The 19,535-nt window shown below is 34.6% G+C and overlaps 1 protein-coding gene across 20 annotated transcripts in view; it reads left to right on the forward strand.

Annotated features, from left to right (window-relative positions):
• Nucleotides 1–19,535, forward strand: part of LOC110816851 (S-adenosyl-L-methionine-dependent methyltransferases superfamily protein) — a 43,233-nt gene that overhangs the window by 19,794 nt on the left and 3,904 nt on the right. For 7 of the 20 annotated variants that reach the window (XM_022045198.2, XM_088212044.1, XM_022045200.2 and 4 more), the window contains exon 6: nucleotides 6,911–6,977. The exons of 3 other annotated variants lie outside the window; for them this stretch is intronic. In XM_022045198.2, coding sequence (XP_021900890.1) covers nucleotides 6,911–6,977 — 67 coding nt within the window. 10 more of the 20 variants (XM_022045192.2, XM_022045193.2, XM_022045194.2 and 7 more) reach the window with 6 other exon arrangements.

A 19,535-nucleotide genomic window follows, 5' to 3' on the forward strand; every position in this document is an offset into this window, starting at 1 on the left:
TGGACAGGTGGCATTGCCGGCTGCTCCACTACCACAATATTCCTTTTATTTTCATTCTATTTTAATGTTTGTTACGCATGCATGGAGCTTATAAAATGGCACTCCATCTTTCTGTAATGAAAAAGGAATATAGTAGAGAAACAACTCTCTTTTTTCTCTCGAAATCCTTTTCCCTTTTAAACTACACAATTTGTCATACGCATTCTTAGATAAGTGATTTTGCAATCTTGGTGTAATTTGCTGAGTGGTCGTTTTTAAAATTTTAAACCATAATGATCATGGTTGAATGTTACTTTCCAAGTAAAAAGGAAAATATTTAGCATTGCTCATGATAACAGGCAAGGAAGATGCATGAAAATTTCAGAGTTTCTCAAACGTAAATCCTTCCATCTTTCTTTGGGCAATCAAGAGGTGATGTGGTTGAATCAATTTATCTAGTCCGAGTTGCATGTAGGTTGCAAAGTTACCTTTGTATGGAGAACACCATCTCAATACATATTCACCAAAATATCTTCTAATAGCAATAAAAGATCTCTGACATTGGTGCAACATGAGGGAGTTAAGAGGTGGAGAAGAATATGTGTTCTTGAAGGGAGTTAAAAAATGGGCTGTAAATTTAAAGCACTTAATGCAGTTCTATAGGAGAGAAAAAATGACTGACAACTATAGAAGTATGAATTGTTGTATATCTCATCAAATATTAGGGTCTTAAATATATAAGTGAATAGCAGCAACAAAAGAAACAATATTAATTATAAAGATTACAAAAATTTGGAGTATATTACTAATATACCCTTTAACCTAATTAAATCCTAATTTGCAGTTAAAACTCTCTCTCAAACTGGTAAATAGATATTATCAATTCCCAATATAGAAATAATCATATGAAATATAGGATTACTTAATTTTTTAGTTAAAACTTTGGCAAGTTGTGAAGTAGTTGGCTTGTATGGAGTGCAAATCAACCCACTATCCAGTTTCTCTTTGATGAAATGCCTGTCTATTTCAATGTGCTTAGTTCTGTTATGTTGTATTGAGTTATGAGGATGTTAATTGTTGATTTATTGTCACTGTAGGGTCTCATAGGTCCATCCCATTTAATCTTTAAATTTTATAAAATCATCTTCAACCATAGAAGTTTACGCCTATTGGACTATAGCCCTAAACTTTAATTCCGCACTAGATCGGGTTACTATATTCTGTTTCTTACTTCTCAAAAGTGCTAGACTCCCTCCAAACAAGAAACAATACCTATAGGTAGATTTCCTGTCAATTGGTGATCCAGCATAGTCCATGTAGTGTATATTTTAAGAAGCAGTCCATTTTTTTCTTTTGATCATAATTTCCTTTCCCGAAGTACTCTTCAAGTAGTGAAGTGTCCTGTACTCTACTTTATATGTAATTTTTTATACTTGTGCGTGAACTGGCTCACCATATTAACAACATAATGTTTTGTCTGGTATGTGACAAGTACGTCAATCTTCTTATTAATTTTTGGTACATTTCTTTATGTTGAATATGATATTTTATTATTTTATTAATTAATTAGTTTATTATTTAATAATTTTAATTTATTATTTAATTAGTTGGTATTATGTTATTTGGACTCTATCAAAATAATAATCAAATATAATTAAAAGTTTAGTAAAATAAGAATTTTCCTATTAGTAGAATAGGTACTTTATAAATACTTTAAGTATAATAATTTAAAGGGTGAAAAATAAAATTAGTATTTTTTCTCTAAAATCTACATAGTATCAGAACAAAAATAACGATATTTTAGAGTTTTTAATTTCAGGGTTTCTTTTAAAACCCTAAAATATTCTCACCACCCAGTCAAATGAAGTCCTAACCTCACTAGCAGCTTGCCGCCCTATTCCGGTGAACGTCTCCAGCCTACTTGATCTCTCTGCTCCGGCCGCACTCGGCTGTTTGCGCTGCTTCCTTGCCCATGGCCTTTGGTTTGCACTATTTTCTTCTCTGGTTCGCACACAGCCGACCCGACCATAAACCATTCCGTCGCTTATGGTTCGCTCAACGGCTGCAGCTCTTCGTTCAATTCCTTCGCGCACGGTTTGCGAACGACATCTGGCTCCCTCGGACGCAGCAACTGGTTCAGGTACGACTCCTAATTTGATCTTTGCTTCTTTGTGCAGTTTCTAATCCCCGATTTCTGTTGTTTTTGCTTTCCTGCTTCAGCTTCCTAGTGCTTCTGCATCTATGTCTGACCCGAAGATACTTGTTCCAGAGGCTTCATGGTTGCCAATCAGCTTGCTTCGGTTCTGCCTTTCACTAGATCGGGGAGAGCAGAAGGTCTAATTCTGTTATTTTCCGGTTTAGCGAATTAGATCCAGATCTGCACAGCCACTGATGCATGACGCGGCGGAAGAACATCACTGCCGTGGCAAGTTTGTTATGTTCGGAGAAGGAGCCCGGCCGAGTTTTTTTTGAGTTGAGTTCGAGCCGTTTTTGAGCCGACTTCAAAATTTTTTTTGAACCGACTTCGAGCCGTTTTGAGAAAAGTTGAGTTGTTGTCTTGCCAGACAGATCTGCTTTTTCCGTGCGGCTAGCCGTCGCGACCGACCTTTTCTTTTGGCTCCTTTGCGAGCGACCGCCTCTGATTTCGCGGCTAGGCTTCTTCGTGCGCGAGCCACTTTGACCAGCCTTTTCTGGTCCTCTTTCTGGTTCTTCTACGCGCGCCCGCTTCTAGTTTCACAATCCGGTGCAGATCCGCTTCTTTTGCGTGCAAGCTGCTCCGATCGACATTCCCTATCCTTTTTCGGCTCTTCTGCACGTGCACGCCTCGGGTTTGCCGTTTGATATGCAAGTTGTGCATGTGTGATATCCCTGCACCAATTTGCGGGAGGGTGTTGAATATGATATTTTTATTATTTTAATTTATTATTTAATTAGTTAAGATGGTATAATTAGAATTCTATTAAAATAGGAATCTGATGTAATTAAGATTTTAGTAAAATAGTTATTTTCTAATTAATAGGTTAAGAATTCTATAAATATCATAAGTGTAACAACGTAAATGATGAAAAATAAAATTATTATTTTTTCTCTTAAAATTTACATCCTATCCTTGTCTGAGTCTTCTTGTGTCAGTATTAGTTTATGATTGAGATCATTGAGTATAATAGTCGACTTGTTTACGAGTTTGCCAGTTTTCTTCAACATATATGTGACATATTTTGTTGGAAAATGAATATTTTTGACTTTGAATAGGTCACTTATATTCTTAGGAAATATTTTTAAGTTCTCTAATTCTTTAATCTCAAACTCTCTAGTCAGGTTGTTTGAGAGTTATTTTTTCTTCTTTATCGTTTCCTGTGACAATCTACATAGACCAGTAGGGTAGTGATTCCTTCTGACTTTGAGTGCTTGATGAACAAAGTACGATCCCCCTGACTCTGCTTGTACCCGATGGATAATATTAAATTTGAAATCTACTTAACCGTGTTTGAGGAGATTGTTTAAGTCCATACAGTCATATAATGCTTTTTTCAATTTGCATACTCTGTTTGTTCTTACTCCTTTAATAAACTCTAGGAAAATCTTAATGTAAATTTTTTATTCCAATTCTCCATGTGGAAAGATATTTTTCACATTATATTGCTAAAATCACCAATTAAAGTTAGCAGCTAGGAATAATAGGATACGTACTGTATTCATTTTTGCGATTGACGCAAATGTCTCTTGGTAGTCAATCCCACATGACTAGGTATACTCTTTAGCCACCGATCTTGCTTCTTATCTCTCTATCATTCCATCAGCTTTGTATTTGATAGAAAATACCAATTTGCAACCCATCCCATGTCTATTTGTTTCAAGTGTTTGCATTTCAATATTTATAACATTTTTTCATTCTTCACTGATTAAAGCTTCAGATAATGTTTTCGGAATAAACAGTGTATTTAGGTTCATAAGAAACTTTTTGTGAGATGTGGAGCATTTTTCAAAGGATATAAAATTCAAGATAAGATAGAGGGATGCTTATTGCAGTCTCTCGTCCACTTTCAAAGTGCAATAAGTATGTTCATATCATAGTAGATAAGGTTTTCAGAGCTTAGCTTATTTCCAGTACTCAGATTCAGATTCTTGAACTTGCTTTTGATTAGATTCTAGGTTTCTTCCTTCTTGAACACAGTTGGGAGAACTGTGGGTCTGACTAAAGCTGAGGTTCAGTATCATTGTTTGGAGGTATGAGTTTAGGTTTACTTTGTAGGTACTGAGTTTTTGTTGGGATAGTCGTTGTAAAGAATGTATTTTTCGCACGTAAGGGAAGATAAAAAAAGAGGTCAAAAGAGGGTTGATCCTCCTTATCTTATAGGGTAGTAGGCTTCCCCTAATGATAAAGTTTGTTAAAGAAGGATTGTGTCTCAACAAATATGATATTAGCCGATACAAAGGATTTTTTATCATAAAATGGTAACATTTGTATCTTTTTTGGTTGGGCAAGTATCCAACGAAAAATACTGAATGACTCTAGGATCAAATTTTCCTCTTTGCGATTAATGTATGTGAACTTAGGTAACACACCCAAAAACTTGAGGAATAAGGTTATTGGAATTCGTACATTGGGAAAAAGAGGCAATAACTTACTGCTAAGTTCTAATGTCTAAGTTGGTAACCAGTTTATAAGGTAGGTGACAGTTAACACAACTTCCCCCCTATTATTATTTAAGAACATGATTTGAAAAAAAAAAAGCTCAGGTAGTGGTAAGTTTTGCTACTCTTTTTTGTTATGGAGATACAGGAAAACTCATGAGTAATTCTTTCTTTTCGAAAGAAGGACAATTTATGGTTAAAGTAATTTTGGAGATTATCAGTTCTGAAACATTTAATCTTAACCTCAACTTGTGTATGGATCATAGTATAAAACTAGGGAAGAATATAATTGAATTTATATTTGAACTTCAATAAAAAAGATTAAGTTACTCAAGTCCAATTATCAGAAAAAAAGACAAACCATCAAGCTTCAGAAATATTAGAAATATTTGAGGGACTCCAAATGTCACCATAAGGTAAAAAAAAAATTATTTCTTTTATTATTAGAGGAAAATTACATGTTACATCACAATGTTATTATTAGAATCAGAAAAGAAAGAAGGAAACATAATCTTGAGAGCAGATAAAGAAGCGTGTCCCAATCTTCAGTGATATAGCCATAGTATGTCTAGTGTACTGCTGGAGAGTGTGGTACGTGGTATCTCAGGCGTATCTAGGAAGTATAGTCCATTCTGAGTCTCAGCACATTCAATTATCCTCAAAATTTGATCCTGAGATTCATAATGAGAAGAAGAAGAAATCACTTATAATCAAGGTCTTGGATAATTTAGTTACTGAAATAAGGTTTTTGCATAGTTGAGGAACATGAAGTATATCAGTAAATGTAAAGTGAGAGGTGAAGTTTATGTTTTCCATCTTGCTACTATGGTCAATAAACCATCAGCGGTGACAATTTTCCTATCGCTGGGACATGGAACATAGGTATTAAAAAACTTGGAGGTATTTGTCATATGATCGTTTAGCTCCTGACTTTACAATCCATGACATAAGAAAAAATTTCTCTGAGGCAGTTAAACCACAAGAAATGTAAAACATACCTGAATGTGCTATTAGACTTATACTTTTAGGTTTTCCAAGTTGCTCAAGCTGAGTCTGCAATTGCTCAATTTCCGCCTCGAAATCATAGGTCTCTGCATTCTTCTCCTCCTAGGGTAAATGTGCCTGTATTTGGTTCTTCTTGTACCTGTAATCCTTTTTAAAGGTGGTCGGCTTTTCATAAAACTTGCAACACTTTTCTATAGTGTGCCTTGGTTTCTTGCAGAAGATATACTAGATTTTCCTTGTTCTTCTCATCAATCGTTGAAGTCTCACTGTGATTAGGTTCCTTTCTCAATTGTTGTGGTTTGGAATCTTTAATTATCATTGTAGAGCTCTCAATTGTGCTAGATTTAAGCATAACTCCTCTTCTACCTTACTCTGCACTGATTGTGGTCACCTTATTAAGATATGACATCTATTCCTTTCCTAGGATTTGGACTCTTGTCTGATTATAGTTCTCATTGAATCAGTATACTCTATCTTTCTCAACAAATTTCTTCAAGGCTGACGCATCTTTGCTGTTCGCATAGTGATTCTATGGTATTAATCTTTTTAAAAGGTTTGAATATTTTGTGATTGTTTTGTTGCCTTGTTTAATTTTCTAGGCTTTGATGGTCAAATTATACATCTGGGATGTGTATAGTTTTCCCTTAGAATAGGTTTCTTGGAGTCAATCCCAAATGTCTTTTGCTGTGGGCAGGTACATAATTGGTTTACTGATTTCTGGAGTCATAAAATTCCAGAACCAGACTACAGTGATAAAATCTTCCTCATTCCAATGATCGAAAGCGAAGTCTCCCGACTTTGGTCCAGTGCTAAGGAGACAACTTGGCTTTCCTTGGCCCTTGAGAATGGTCTGCATCAATTGTGACCAACTTAAATAATCTTTGTCCTTGAAGTGGTAGGCAGATTGAATTGGTTGAAATTCGTGTTGTTCTGTATGGGGTTATTAGCTGAATTGTCACAAATTATATTTTAGCTCATTTCTGTAACATACATTAGCATGTATAATAATATATCGATACTTCAGTATTTATGCTCATGTTACGTTCACTTATTGCCGATTGTAAAATAATCTTCAACAGAAAACAAATAGTAAAGGCATTTGAGATTTATTTTTGTCATTGAAATAGCTTAGTTGCCTATTCTTTTATTAGTGAAACTTACAAGGTCATAAACTGTTATAGAACCAGAAGTTTTTAATTTGAAATGAGGCAAATCACATATCAATTAAACTGTATTTGTCTTATTTTACATATAAGCTAACTTTAATATGGTGCATTCCAATTTCCTATAGGAGGAAGTTAGAAATGCGGAAAGAGCAGTTCAGTTGATGGGTGCTTCTATGTTGCAGATGTGTTCAGGTAGGTTTGTTTTATTTTCAGTATTGACCCATCAGTTCTTCCTGTATGTGGGGTTGGATATGTGGTTTGTTGGATAGTTTTTGCTGAACTACATAGTCTCTACATTATATGGAATCATTCAAGTTTAGCACATGTAGTAGGGATGCAGATAGTCAGTGGTGAAACTGTAAATCAGTTACTGAATAGCCGAATTATCTTGAGACCAAAAAACAAAGCCTAATTACTATGTAATTGAAATAACTGAAGAAGCTTTGAGTTTTAACTTTGTTAACCAAAAGTTAAATGATTTGTTTTATTTTTTAAAAAATCATTTCTTTTCCCGTTAAGTAACCTTTTTTTTTCTTTGTCAAAAGGAATATTATTAAAAAGGGCGGAAGAAATATTATTCAATTAACCAAATGAAAAAATTGTACCTGGAACGGGTTTCCTAAGCATTTTCCAATTAAGCTCTCAAGTTCGGAATTTATTTGTTTCACTAAATGAGTCTTTGGTTAATTAATTTTTCTGCCACCTTTAACTACAAAAAAAAAACATTTTTTTTTAAAATTAACCAAACCTAGCCATTTATCAAAATTGAATTTGGGTTTTTCATTTTTAGGTAACTGAAACGGAACATGGAATGTTTATGTTTGACTAAAAACTCTAAAAACTATAAAAAAAAAAGAGAAGGTTTCTATGACTGGCAATTTAGAGAGATGAAGAGTCAAAATTCGAAATATTTGATTATGACAAAAGACTTAAGCGACGGATTTCTCTTTTCTAGATGTAGATGAGGTCTCATTCTTCTAACATTTTGTTTATCCTTTGATTTATAAGAGAAAATAGTTTGCGGGTGATTGGTAAATATGATTGGCTTATCTACAATATGATTGGCTTATCTACTTCCATAACTAGATTGTTTGAAGTCATCAAGTACTGGAGAGGAAAAAAGTGGTCGTTTTTCCTGATTTTCATCTCTTAAGTATGTTTTGGAGAATTTGGAGAGTGCGGTAGAGTTACAAAAGCTATGGAGGTGTTAGTTTTTAGAAAATATTTCTTTCTAGAAGAGAAGAGAAATGTTGACTATAATACTTGCCAGGGTCCTTTGACATGTACTCCAGCAACAAGTCAGAGATGAAGAATAGAAATTTAGAGAAGAATGGTCAGAGAGAATCAGGGACAGGAGAAAGATAGAGAGATAGGAGGGGGAGAGAGAGAACGGAGAAGAATTCTGAAAATTCACTAGGAACTGCTGATTTAGACTAGATTTGATTAGGGAAATTTCATCATACCTGAAGATCAGGCTACAATTTCTCTTATATACTTCCATAAAAAATTCAGAACAAATTCTACTCAATATCCAGTGAAAAGAACCCTAACAGAATGAGCATCTAAAAACAAATTCCAGATACGGATAACCATTTATTTCATCCTTCTCTACTATTCCTGGAGCACTGGACATGTAACACTCAGCTCGATATTTGTAAACCATTAAAGGATTGGATCCCCTGCTACCTTGCTCATCTTTGTCCTTATGTTCCCCGGTTGTGACAATACTCTTCATGAATCAGAATGCTCATAAATTGGATCCTGAAAGAACCAGCAGCAACATCATGATCCAGAATTAAATGTACTTCTGAAGATAGGAATGTCAGATATAAGTGCACAATGCGTGCATAGGTGCTCCCTTATGATTCACTAAACCAAATTGTGACTAAGCACTGCATTAAAATTTTTGCCATGGGAAATAGGATATTTATGCTTTGTTCCATGTTGGACGGTTTTTCCTCCTCACGTTTGAGACATAGGCTTTGCATCTGTGACATTAGAAGGCATATTGCTCTCTGTCCTTTTCTGTTTCTCAAGTTTGGCATGGTATCAATATTCTTTTTGTTATCCTGAGCTTGGTTCACAGGCTTTTGATTAAACCTATTAAGAGATATAGGGTTTCTCTTAAATTTAAGCTTGTGGCAGTAAAACTTCTTTGCATAATTGTAATGTGTTCAGATGCTTCTTTTTGAAGTGATTTCTGTACCTTCTCATTGTCTTCAGTGGAATCACATAGCCCATATGGACAGCGAACAGCTATCATATCTTTGAAACATCATCCAACCCCAAGAAAATATCCTCGTGATCCAGGTACACCAGCAAAAGTACCACTTTAAATAATTAAAGTCATCCCCAACTGCAAATGGCTATTCGATGCCTTCTATTTATAGATGGTATAAAGGGATTTCTCCTTTCGCTAATTGTAACTCATATATAGTTTATTTCTTTTTATTTTTATTGTTTATTGTTTATATTCTTATGATGGTTGGTGCTAAAATATAAATGGTAAATCTATATTTTCTATTAATTTATGTTTTGAAACAATTGGTAGTCAGACTACAGTGGGCAACCCTAGTTAGCAGGTACCAGACAGAATGTAAGAAGTATAGGGATGGTTGTTCAAGCACTCTATCTCACTTTCTTATATGTTGATCTCATTTTTAATTGCACTCGTAAAATGCCTAGCAAGTTTGCTCCTGCAAGTCTTTCAAATTCTTAAACTTTTTCTTTGATAGAAAAAGAAGATTATATTAAGTTCAGGTGAGGAAAATACAGTGAAGAAAAATGAGACATATAAACAAAAGAAATAAAAGAAATAAAATCAAAATAAAAGCCAACCAAAAACAAAAAAGAAGATAAGGAATGGAAAAAGAGATAGAAAGAGAGGCTAGCTGTCAAGACTAATGAATAATGATTTCCCAATTGCATTGAAGATTAGAGATGCTAATATCCTGGTAGCATGTATGCCCTTCAGTCCATAGGGATGCCAGGAAGAGCACCCTATCCCAGCCCTGGGAGTAAGTTGTTAGGAACCAAGCCTACTGAGGTAAAAATGTGATTGAAAGTAGGGAAACAGGGCGAGCTCATGGTAAGAAAAATGGAATGGGAGGCAGCAGATGAATTTGGGGTCACAAAAGGGAAGATGAACCAGTGAGCAGGGAAATCAAAGCAGCTTCGAGTATACACACGAAGGGCCAGACAAGTGGCACTATCGGGAGAAAAAAGATGACAAAGAACTATTAGCCATTCTATATGTCAAAGGGCCCAAGGGTTATGTCAAAGGGACCAAGTGTTGTCCATTTATGAGAACGAATTATTAGCCATTCTCTATGTTGTATGCAAATGAGGACACTACCTTGAGGGTGCTTCCTTCGTCATAAGAACTGATAAAAAGAGCATTAAGGTTTTGCTGGAGCAAAAAGTAACTTCATGCTTCAACAAAAAAGTATAAACTGCTTGGATTAAACTACTCAATTCAATATAAAAGGAGGTAAAAATAAGGTGGTCATTGCACTTTCTAGAAGAGATGGTGATAACCTGAAAAGGAGGGGAGACTACGTTAATAGCCATTTCTTTTATTACCCTATCTTGAATTTCAGAGGTGATAGCCAGATACAAAAGGGGACTCCTTCACTGAAGTACTCAGCCGGATTGTTACTCAAACCAAATAGTAGACCACACTATCAGTTCAAACTTAGAGTATTAAGATATAAAAGTAAAATTGATTATTGGTTCCTCAGGAGAACTAAGGAATAAGCTGATTCAAGGATGCCATGATATCACAATGGGATACCATTTAGGAATCTGGGGCACTTGTGAATGCCTCAAGAAACATTGGTAAGAATATGAAAGAGAATATTGTGAATTGGGTGCAAACATGTGAAGTTTGCCAAAGATGCAAGATAGGGAAAGTGCCCTTGCCAGGTCTATCCGCTTCCTCTTCTAGATCAAGCATGGTCCTATTTTCCTATGGGCTTCATCGAATAATTTCCAGAATCAGGGAATAAAGATACAATCATGGTGGTAGTTTACTGACTTATTAAGTATGATCACTTCATAACACTCAAATATCCCTTCACAAGTCTCAAGATTGCCCACTATTCCTTGATAACATACACCAACTTCATGGTATTCCAAGGTAATAGTTTTCGGTTGTGACAATTTTCATGAATTTGTTTTAGAAGAAGCTCATGACGCTAACAGAGACAACCTTGCATTACAATTCATCCTACCATCCACAGGTAGACGGACAAACTGAGAGGGTGAACTAGTGTCTAAAAGGCTATCTCCGGTGTATGGCTCATAAAATATTAAGTCTTGGACCCAATAGATTAGCCTGGTAGAATGGTGGTATTTTAACTCAAAAATATAGAAGGTTAATATCAAAATGACACCTTTTTCAAGTGTTACATGGGTACTTTCCACCTTATTTTATAGATACCGTTGCAACAGAGACACCCCCCCAGTAGATTCAGAAACATTTCTAGAGGAAAGATATAAGACGAGTAGAGCACGAAAACAATAATAGTTGGAAGCCCAAAGGAGAATGAAGCAATTTGCATATGCACACTGATCGAAGAGATTTTTAAGAAGGGGATTTAGTGCTCCTTAAACTATGACCTCACAAAGAGATTTCAATATCTAGAAGGAAGAATAAAAAAGTAACACCAAACTTCTATGGACCCCATGAAATCAAAAAGAAAATCAGTACTATAACATACAAACTCCAACTACCTGCTCAAACTGGAATATCTCTCAATCTTTCATGTATCCCTGCTTAAGAAATACAAAGCACGACAACAAGGATATATGGAAGACTTAACTGACTTGAAAAATTCAGAGGAAACTGAGATTGGGGAGCTAGAGGAAATATTACATGTACAAACAATAAGTAGCAATGGGAAGGAAAGAGAGGAATGAGTAGTCAAACAGAAAGGATTAGAAGAGAAATGTTGGAGGACATACAACATGTGCAGTAACAATTTCCCTAACCTTGAGGACAAGATTTTATCTCCATGCGAGGGAGTTGTTGGGAACTTAGCTCACCAGTGTGAAATGAGGTTGAAAGTAGGCAAACAAGGTGAAAGGAAAGTGGAATGGGAGGTAGCAGATCAATTTGGGATCAAAAGGGGAATATGAACCAATGAGCAGGAAGTCAAAGTAGCTTTAGGTATCCACATGAAGGGTGAGACATGTGGCACCATCGGGATAAAGAAGAGTGCACGCGTCCGGCTATGATTTAACTAAGAAATAACTGGGTTACATGTCTTGCATCCATGAGTACTAGTGGCACATGGCACAAATCCTTGAGGCAGATGTAAGGAAGAATTAAGGTTAGGTTAATTGTATCAAGCCAGAAGGTCACTCTGTGATTTTCGACTTGGGTTTTACTCTCTTGCCTCTCGGGTTCTTAGGAGGGATTTCTAGTTATTTCCCTGGGGATTTTAATTTTTTTTTAATGTTTGAATATTCTGTACGTGACGATCTATCTATGATAAGTTGAATATCAAGTACTTTCACCAATTCTCATTCTCTCAAGTTACTCTTTTCTCTATATCTCAGATTTCCTCTTTTCTTATAGTTAACTTGCTTTTCTTATTTTTGCACACTCTTTATTAGGTACATGTCAAAAGTACCTGGCCAAAGTTCTTTTATTATTAAGAACTTTTTAGATTGCAACCACGCCAAATACGCCATAGACTAGTAGCTTTAGGTATACGCACGAAGGGTGAGATATGTGGCACCATCGGGATTAAGAAGAGTACACGCATCCAGCTATGATTTAACTAAGAAATAACTGGGCTACATGTCTTGCATCCATGAGTACTAGTGGCACATGGCACAAATCCTTGAGGCATATGTAAGGAAGAATTAAGATTAGGTTGTATCGAGCCAGAAGGTCACTCATTGATTTTCGACTTGGGTTTTTCTCTCTTGGCTCTTAGGTTCTTGGGAGGGATTTCTAGTGATTTTTCTGGCGATTTTAATTTTTTTTTTTAATGTTTGAATATCCTGTACGTGACGATCTATCTATGATAAGTTGAATATCTAGTACTTTCATCAATTCTCCTTCTCTCAAGTTATTATTTTCTCTATATCTCAGATTTCCTCTTTTCTTATATCTAATTTGCTTTTCTTATTTTTGCACACTCCATTAGGTACATGTCAAAAGTACCTGACCAAAGTTCTTTTATTATTAAGAACTTTTTAGATTGCAACAACGCCAAATATGCCATAGACTGGTAGCTTTAGGTATACACACGAAGGGTGAGACATGTGGCACCATCGGGATAAAGAAGAGTGCACGCATCCAGTTATGATTTAACTAAGAAATAACTGGGCTACATGTCTTGCATCCATGAGTACTAGTGGCACATGGCACAAATCCTTGAGGCATATGTAAGGAAGAATTAAGGCTAGGTTAATTGTATCGAGCCAGAAGGTTACTATGTGATTTTCAACTTGGATTTTTCTCTCTTACCTCTCGGGTTCGTAGAAGGGATTTCTAGTGATTTTCCTGACGATTTTAATTTTTTTTTTAATGTTTGAATATCCTATGCGTGACGATCTATTTATGGTAAGTTAAATATCAAGTACTTTCATCAATCTCCTTCTCTCAAGTTACTTTTTTCTCTATATCTCAGATTTCTTCTTTTCTTATATCTAACATACTTTTCTTATTTTTGCACACTCTTCATTAGGTACATGTTAAAAGTACCTGACCAAAGTTTTTTTATTATTAAGAACTTTTTAGATTGCAACCACGCCAAATACGCCATAAACTAGTAGCTTTAGGTATACACACGAAGGGTGAGACATGTGGCACCATCCGGATAAAGAAGAGTGCACGCGTCCAGCTATGATTTAACTAAGAAATAACTGGGCTACATGTCTTGCATCCATGAGTACTAGTGGCACATGGCACAAATCCTTGAGGCATATGTAAGGAAGAATTAAGACTAGGCTAATTGTATCGAGCCAGAAGGTTAGTTTGTGATTTTCAACTTGGATTTTTCTCTCTTGCCTCTCGGGTTCTTAGGAAGGATTTCTAGTGATTTTTTGGCGATTTTAATTTTTTTTAATGTTTGAATATCCTATACGTGACGATCTATTTATGATAAGTTGAATATCAAGTACTTTCACCAATTCTCCTTCTCTTAAGTTACTCTTTACTCTATATCTCAGATTTCTTCTTTTCTTATATTTAACTTACTTTTCTTATTTTTGCACACTCTTCATTAGGTACATGTCAAAAGTACCTGACCAAAGTTCTTTTATTATTAAGAACTTTTTAGATTGCAACCAAGCCAAATATGCCATAGACTAGTAGCTTTAGGTGTACACACGAAGGGTGAGACATGTGGCACCATCGGGATAAAGAGGAGTGCACGCGTCCAGCTATGATTTAACTAAGAAATAACTGGGCTACATGTCTTGCATCCATGAGTACTAGTGGCACATGGCACAAATCCTTGAGGCATATGTAAGGAAGAATTAAAGTTAGGTTAATTGTATCGAGTCAGAAGGTCACTCTGTGATTTTCGACTTGGATTTTTCTCTCTTGCCTCTCGGGTTCTTGGGAGGGATTTCTAATGATGTCCCTGGCAATTTTAATTTTTTTTTAATGTTTGAATATCCTGTACGTGACGATCTATCTATGGTAAGTTGAATATCAAATACTTTTACCAATTCTCCTTCTCTCAAGTTACTCTTTTCTCTATATCTCAGATTTCCTCTTTTCTTATATTTAACTTGCTTTTCTTATTTTTGCACATTCTTTATTAGGTACATGTCAAAAGTACATGACCAAAGTTCTTTTATTATTAAGAACTTTTTGGATTGCAACCACGCCAAATATGCCATAGACTAGTAGCTTTAGGTATACACACGAAGGGTGAGATATGTGGGACCAACGGGATAAAGAAGAGTGCACGCGTCCAACTATGATTTAACTAAGAAATAAGTGGACTACATTTCTTCCATCCATGAGTACTAGTGGCACATGGCACAAATTATTGAGGCATATGTAAAGAAGAATTAAGACTAGGTTACTTGTATCGAGCCAGAAGGTTACTCTGTGATTTTCGACTTGGGTTTTTCTCTCTTGCCTCTCGGGTTCTTGGTAGGGATTTCTAGTAATTTTCCTGACGATTTTAATTTTTTTTTAGTGTTTGAATATCCTGTATGTGACGATCTATTTATGGTAAGTTGAATATCAAGTACTTTCACCAATTCTCCTTCTCTCAAGTTACTCTTTTCTCTTTATCTCAGATTTCCTCTTTTCTTATAATTAACTTGCTTTTCTTATTTTTGCACACTCTCCATTAGGTACATGTCAAAAGTACCTGACCAAAGTTCTTTTACTATTAAGAACTTTTTAGATTGCAACCAAGCCAAATACGCCATAGACTAGTAGCTTTAGCTAATCGCACGAAGGGTGAGACATGTGGCTCCTTTGCACGCAACCGTCTCTGAGTTCACGAGCAGACCTTTTTTTGCACACGAGCCACTTTGACCAACCTTTTCTAGTTCTTTTTCTAGCTCTTTTGCATGCATCCGCTTCTAGTTTCACGATCTGCTGCAGAATTGCTTCTTTTGCGTGCGAGCCGCTCCAACCACCCCTTTCTGTTCCTTTTTCAGCTCTTCCACTTGTCTATGCCTCAGGTTTGCAACTTAGTTTACAAGTTGGACATGTGTGATATTTTTGTACTAATTTAGGGGTATTGAATATGATATTTTATTATTTTAATTAATTGATATTATATAATTAGAATTTTATTAGAATAATAATTTTATATAATTAGAATTTTAGTAAAATAGTTATTGTTTATTTAGTAGGTTAAAAATTTTATAAATACTACAGGTATAACAATTTAAAGGGTGAGAAATAAAATTAATATTTTTTCTCTAAAAATCCAACACAACCTAAGTAGCTTCAAAAAATTTGAACATATCTATTAGTAACTTATAAGCCACGTCGTAGTGGAGAAACAAGTGGTTATATGTTTCTCTACCATTAAAGCACATAGCACAAATCATAAGATAGAAGTTGATGCAAATGGCGAATTTGGAGCAAATCATTAACGTTTAGCTTTCAATCAACAGCAACCCATACAAAGAGCTTCACCTTAAATGGAGTCAGAGCCTTCCAGATACTTGCGGGGATACGAATTTAGTTTGCCATGTTAATAGCATTATTGGGCAAAGCAATTTGATTTCAAATCCTTATATAAATTCATAATCTGATTTCCTTAACACATTTTTTAAAGTCCATTTTATATGTAAACTCATCCAATCTCTGACAAGTAGTTTATGTGATAAGGTTGAAAATGCTATTCGCAACATAGTGATTGTGAGAATCCCAACAATGAAATGGCCCCAACTTACTCTTCTTTTAAAACCTTATTGATTAAGCTTGTATTGTATGATTAATTAGTTCATTATGTAGAATTCAAAGGGAACTTGAATTTCTTGTATATTGAGAATGAACAAATACATGGGTAATATATAGCTTTTGTAAAGAGAAAATATGAAATTCATTATAGCAATTAAAAAAAAGTCAAATCTTCATTTCAATAGGATTCTCTAAGCGGTGTCTTATAATTTTAGGAATATTTATTTCTTAATTTTAGATGCAAGATTTGGAGATTCTCCAATAGTCTCCGTTAAGCTTATGAATATTCCTAACTTGGAATCATTCGAACGTCGAACTACTGAGTTCTTTTGTTAGCCCATCTATAAGTTAGACCATTAATTGAGACGTATGAAGTACAAATCTATCCATTATCTAATTTATTATTTTTGAAGTATCTATCCACTTAAAAGTGTTTTATTTTGTCATGTTGCACATGATTGTGAGTATCGTTAATGACAAAATTGTTGTAAAATAGTTTTATTGATCTTACTATATGATGCTTAGATTTCTAAAATTATAATGAGTCATTAATCATTTACACACTTCTTATATTATTGTTCTAGACTCTGATTCTGCACTTGATCTGGTTACTTCTTACTTTTCTAAGTTACAAGATTGCTTCGAAGAAATGTAAAATCACTCATATTAGTTGCCTATCAACTAGTGAGTCTGCATAATCTATATTAATTTATGCTTTAAGGACTAATCTAATGTTCATTTTGTATAACTTCTTTTGTCAGGACTAGTCTTTAGATAGGTACGACTCGCCCCGAATCTATCCCTATGAAGAGCAAATCCGAACTTCCTCCCAATTTGATGCTGTTTTGAATTTTTTTAGTTTTTTCAAGTGTGTCGGATTTGCAAATTATCTAGTTCGAGCCTAACCCACTCAATTTCTTTTATTAATATAAATATAACTAAATATATTAAGAAAAAATTTAAAAAATATATTTATTCATATATATAATAATTTATACTAATTATATTTACTATATAAATATAATTATATTTATTAAAATAATATATAATATGTATAGGTATAAATATAAATATATTGTAATGCTAAAAAGATAAAAAATATATATATACATAGTAGGTCAGGTTTGGAAGGATTTTGGAAAACCAAGTCTGAACCCAACCCTACAAGTATATATTTTTCTATTAATCCAAATCTGACCTAACCTGAACTAGTACTTTAATGAAAAAAATTGTATAGGATCAAGTCCAGATAGATTGGATTAAGTGGGTTCCTCTGCATACCATCATTTCTATGTTTAGGTTTTGTGGTATCTTATAGATTATATTAAGATGAATCTCTCTCAAGTTATCCATAAGTTAGGAGAGTTACGCTCACTGCAGCATGCAATATATGTCCTTATATGAATAAAATGTATAAATTTTCGTACTGGTCTTTTGTACAATTCTTTGTCTATAGTTGGATCTTCATTTGCTGCTCTATTTTGTTATTTTGCTTAATTGGTATGGAGACATGTTACATGTTAAGTTTCTTGCCTCTCTCAAGAGATCTGTCACATATTTCTGCTATAGAATAAAGATGTCTTCACTTGAATAAGATATTTTAAATTGTAGGAAGTATTTTAGTCTCTCCAGTTCTTTAATCCCGAATTCTTTGATTAAACATTTTTTTAATGCTTCGTTCTCTTTCTTATTATTTTTTCTAACAATTATGTCATCAACATGTACTAAGAAGTTATCATTTCTTCTGAATCAAGCGTTTTATATAGTGTATGATCTCTTGAATTTATTTGACCCTTGCGGTAAGTATAACTTAAACAAATCTTTCAAACCAAGTTTTTTTTTTTTTTGAAATAAAAAGTGTAACGAATATGTATTAACATGGTACCAAGAAACAAGGGGTATTACCCATTACAAAAGTTTTACAATGTAGTTAGTGTATCAATGACATACCCAAAATTCTCATCACTAATTATGTTATGTTCTAATAGAATAGACCCAAAATAATGCATCCATCTATTTTTTAATCTATACAAATCACCCTCTTTACCCTCAAAAGTCCTAGAATTTTTCTCATTCCATAGAACTCAAAAAATAGTTAATGGAATCATTTTTGAAAGCTTTCTATCAAAGTGCACACCATCCCAAGCCCTCTAACTTTTAATTTGTTAATAGTCAGTATACATTCATTACAGGCTTCCCAAGCAAAAAATGTAAATCTTGGTGGGACTTTTGTTTTCCAAATCTGCCTCATGGGAAAATAATGTATCTGTACAAGATTTTTTCTGGTGATCTGACTATAATAGGACTTCATTAAAAAACTACCGCTTTTTTCCAATTTCCAAACAACTCTATCATCCACAAGATTTATCTGTTGTGAAGCCAGCAATTGTAGTAACCTTTCATACTCACAGATTTCCTAATCTTGCAGATTTCTTGGGACATTTATCCACCACACCACACTGCCATTATACATTCTGTAAGCGTCCTGGACCAGCATGTTTATGTCTGCACAATAGTATAAATTCTCGGATATTTACTCAAGTTCTTATTCTCAATGCAGACGTCATTCTAAAATTTTATTCTCTTACCCCTACAAAATTTCCACAGCAGATTGTCATGAAAACTAGGCCATTGCATCAGGAATTTTTTCCACAAACTTCTGCCATGCCGCTTCCCAGATCTCTCACCCTCTTTGTTATCCCAATTCAGATCACCCCACCTGATTGCAACTATCTTCCTCCATAATCTTTCATCTTCCATACAAAATCTCCATATCCAATTCTCCTGTGGAGCCACATTTAAATCTACCAATGACCCAATTCCCAAACTCCCATATTTGGGATGCCCTCATCATCACCCCACATAAACTTATTTTGAATGGTTTTTAATTTTTTAGCAATATTAACCGGAATGGTAAGAGTAGATTAGTAAATAGGTAAGTTGGTCATGGTGCTTTTTAGAAGAGTGAGTCTGCCTCCTTTGGACAAAAATTCCTCTTCCAACTAGCAAGTTTCCTTTCAAATAATTAAACCACTGGCTTTCAAGTAGATTTATCTTTATACTCGGCACCCAATGGCATCCCTAAATACTTAATCAGCAAAGACACTTCATTGCATTCCATTACATCTACAAAGAGTCTACCGTTTCCTTCTCCCCTGATTCTGACTAGCTCTAACTTTTGCAGATTTATCTTTCATCCCGAGACACCTTGAAAACATAACAAAAAGGATCTTAAGTGTAATAGATTCTTTATTTTAGGTTGACAAAATATTACAGCATAATCCGCAAAAAATAGGTGGAAAATCTCAATATTCGAATTGCGTCTTCCTACACTAACCTCTTGAATTAATTTCAGA

Source organism: Carica papaya, chromosome 9 (genome assembly GCF_054855325.1).
Source record: "Carica papaya isolate Zhongbai chromosome 9, ASM5485532v1, whole genome shotgun sequence".
Lineage (NCBI taxonomy): Eukaryota > Viridiplantae > Streptophyta > Magnoliopsida > Brassicales > Caricaceae > Carica > Carica papaya.